The sequence below is a fragment of the Anoplophora glabripennis genome, unplaced genomic scaffold, assembly GCF_000390285.2.
Source record: "Anoplophora glabripennis isolate ALB-LARVAE unplaced genomic scaffold, Agla_2.0 scaffold778, whole genome shotgun sequence".
NCBI classification, from domain to species: Eukaryota; Metazoa; Arthropoda; class Insecta; order Coleoptera; family Cerambycidae; genus Anoplophora; species Anoplophora glabripennis.
The window spans coordinates 221,709-225,460 of NW_019416875.1; the positions used below are offsets into that span (position 1 = coordinate 221,709).

General features: G+C 34.1%; 1 protein-coding gene across 1 annotated transcript in view; it reads right to left on the bottom strand.

The window, feature by feature from the left end:
• Positions 1–3,705, bottom strand: part of LOC108912092 (zinc finger protein 143-like) — a 14,953-nt gene extending 11,248 nt beyond the window's left edge. The window contains exons 1-3 of the mRNA XM_018717254.1: positions 3,624–3,705; positions 3,203–3,469; positions 2,859–3,145 (exon numbers count right to left, since the gene is read on the bottom strand). Coding sequence (XP_018572770.1) covers positions 2,859–3,145; positions 3,203–3,469; positions 3,624–3,627 — 558 coding nt within the window. The 5' untranslated portion in view covers positions 3,628–3,705. The remainder of the gene's footprint in view (positions 1–2,858; positions 3,146–3,202; positions 3,470–3,623) is intronic.
• Between the last annotated feature and the right edge of the window lie 47 nt (positions 3,706–3,752).

The window sequence follows — 3,752 nt, forward strand, 5'->3', positions numbered from 1 at the left end:
TTGAAATTTAGCTGTGTATACCAAATTTCATTCATTTATCACAACGCGATTGAGAGATATTACAAAAAAATGATTTCCATTCCTCCCTCTTCAATGGGTCCCTGTGCCCTTAGGAAGCATTTCCGGACCCATGTTCATATGAACTTTTTTACTTAGTTTTGATCATAGAATCGGCCTGTTCAGGGTTGGTAGCTAATTATGAGACACCCTGTACTATGTCTTAGTCACTCTTTATAATTTCGACTGCGGAGTATAGAAGAAAGATTTAACAGTGGGTATCAGAATAAATTATAAAATATATTACAATGGGGAAATAATTTATTATTCAAATATGGGCCTTTAAAAAGATAGATTTGGGTAATTTTAATTTAACCAAAATCAGCTTCTAAATTTTCAATGTTTTAACCCTTTCACTGCTCCAGACCAGTGTTGCCAGATGGGAGGACATTACACCTTTTAGGGAGTTTTTTCACATAAAAGCAGTAAAAGGGTTTTTTGTGTAGAATAGAGGACATTTTATCATCCCAATGATTTACATTATCATTACATGATCAGTGATCAGTAAAACGTCCTTTAATTCGTTCTGGTGACCAGCTATTTATTATGAAATTAACTTTAATCATTGAGGCCAATTTCTAGCCATGGAACTGAAAGTGTAGTGCAAGGAGCAAATTCTACCTGCCTTTATTAAGGCTACCTGGAAAGAATCCCTTTCTTTCCTTTTAATCACCGACCTAATCCCCGGCTTAAGCATAGACGCCGTCGGCATCTTTGTTACAGCACCTGTGCCGGGGTTATGCCCAGGTAAGTTTTTACTTATTTATCAGTTATTTGCATTACTTTAGAATACATTTCTTTAAAATTGCGNAATCCAAAGGATCTTCCGCTGCTTTATCGTCAGATATCGCTTCCAACGGGTCGTTTTTGTCCAAACTCTCCACTGTGCCCTTTAGCTGTGCGACATCGACGATCTTTACCGTACTAGACGTCTTCTCGGCGATGCTGTGTATGTTCATTATGACTGGCTGTGCGACCAGACTAATTTTCTTAAACGGAGACGGTCCGTCTTCCTTGGCTTTGTCGTTTAAGTTTACCAGGGGGCTGTCGTAATTCCCGATGATTTCCTCATCGTGCGACGGCATTTCCGACACTTCCGAGAAGCTTATAACGTTATCTTCTATCTCGATGACGTCGTCTTCCATATCCAACGGCTCCGATTTGATTTCTTCCAGTTGGAACAAGGGATCCGGTTGCTGGGTGTGCGGTTCTCTCACTATGGTGGATTCGGAGACACGTTCGTAATGGGTGTGGTAGTATTTTGGAATCTTTACGTTGGGCCTGGATCTGGTACCTTTCCTCGAGAGGAAAAGTGGAGGGGGCGACTACCGAAAAACGTGAGGTGTTACAACTGATATGTACAGAGATTTCCGCATAAGATACGACACAGAGAGGTAATTGTATTCGATTACGAGTCTCGGAACTTCAAAAAGCATTATAGTCCAAGCATTCTGTCACGGATTAATGTTAAATTTGCAGAAATTATTACCTGGACAAAAAAAATATGACCGTATACAAAATTAAATTTTAAATTGAGTTTCTTGTTCTTTAAACTCGATCCAAAATTGCTAACATCGTTTAAAAAAATCGCAAAGTTGCAAAAAACGGTTTTTCTAAAATAACTAAAAAAATATAGCTCCTATCGAAAAATTTTAAATGAGAAAGTTGTAGGTTTTAACCCTTTCACTGCTCCAGACGTATATATTCGCTAAAAATTTATAGGGCTCAAACTGCTCCAGACGGATTACTTCACATGAATAGTTAAACTGGATCAGGCTGCTCAAACCGTATATATTCGCAACTATGCGCATCAGTGACTCGGTTATTGCAATTGGTAAGGCGAATTTTTGCAGGCGAGCTTATACCCATTGTGACAAATATTTTTATGGAAAGAGGTACTGGTAATAATACCAAGATTGTTCATGTTTCTTTCAGTTTCTATTTGGTACATATACTGTATTTTATTCAAAATAAAATCGTAAAATTTATCGTAAATCGTAATTTAACACAACATAATCTAAAACTATAAGTGGTCTAACTGCTGCAGACGTATATATTCGCACGCGATAAACTTTCGCGCACGGCGCGGTAGCTACTTTCAGACGTATTGCGCAGCAAAAGGGTTAACAAAATTTTGTCGTTTAATATTTTAATCATAACCTAAAACATTTGTAAATCATTTAACTATAATTATGTTCAATATACCCACTCCCAAAGATGAAAACAAAAAATGAAAAAATATTAGAAAAGTACAAATTTAAAATAATGAAATATTTTGCATATAGAGAATTGTCAGTAAAATATTAGTACGACGATGAAAACTTCTAATTGGACTACCTATTTGTATGAATTAGCCAGTTTAATATTTTTAGGGACAATATAATACATTTTTGTAAACTAACTTGTTAATTCTACAGCATTTGAATCAAATTTTGAATCAATTATATAAGAATTATCTGTGAATAGTCTGTCAGACCTCAGGAGCATTGCTTAGCCAGAGAAATGGTAGGTATAAAATTCTAAAAATAGTTCACTTCTATTTACCTATCGATTTATTAACAACTAATAAATAATTAGAATAATCACAATTTCAGGATTTCCATTTAACTTCAGCTGAAGAATTTTTTTCTCTTCCTATGAGCTTTGAGAATTGGTATAAAATTCAGACACTCCGACTAAAAACCAGAGGTATATGTCGACCCTACAGTGAAGGTATGTTTCATATATATTTATTTCAACATTGATTTTTAGATAACAGAAAGTGATATCTAACATTGTATTAAGACTATATTAGTACTCACATCTAATTGATGTGCCATTGTGTACATTTTCCCACATCCTTCGTATAAACAAACATAAGATTTTTCTTTCTTTAAAGCTGGCTGTGTAGAGGGTGGATCACAATATACCATTTCAAACATTTGCTGAGAAGAATTATCAAGTACTTGTACTATCTCATACTTCTCATCTACGCAACTTTCATTATCTGCATTTAAATTTCCCAAGAGCCCTTCTTCTTCAACGTCCTCTTCTTGTTCATTAGTACTGTTTGTTATTAAATGTGGGTCTCTCGACTCAAAATTTGCATCTTAAAAATATGTAAGTATATAAATTTTTTAATTCATTTTAACACATTCTTTGTTACCTTTAGTTATCGTAGTCATAAATACTCTACCATCATCAAGGGTAATTATCTGAACATTGGAATTGGGAGAAAAAGACGGGATGAAATCACCTTCATGACTATTGTTATCGCATGTTTCCAATGTAGTTGGTTCTTTAATATCACACACATCATCAACTGTAAAATATACAACCTGATTGCTACTATCTTCTTTTTCATCATTATTTTCATTAGATGGATCATTTATAATTGTATAATACTGAAAAACTTGTTCACTGTTGACGTCTTCTGCAATTGCAATTTATTAATTTAGTAATTGTATCAATCATGGAACATAATTAAAACATGTATAGAGAATATAATTCATATAATTAACCAAACTTTTTAAAATAAAAAATCATGTTTATAAAATAAAACAATAAATATAAAGACGGGAAATTACCCATAATGAACTAAAAAGAAGTGCCTCTATCAATAAAATAACCTTGAACCATTGAATTTAGAATAGGAAGAGAATGTAGAAGTGGACCGCGCCATTATTCTATGGCTAGAAATTGGCCTCAATGATTTG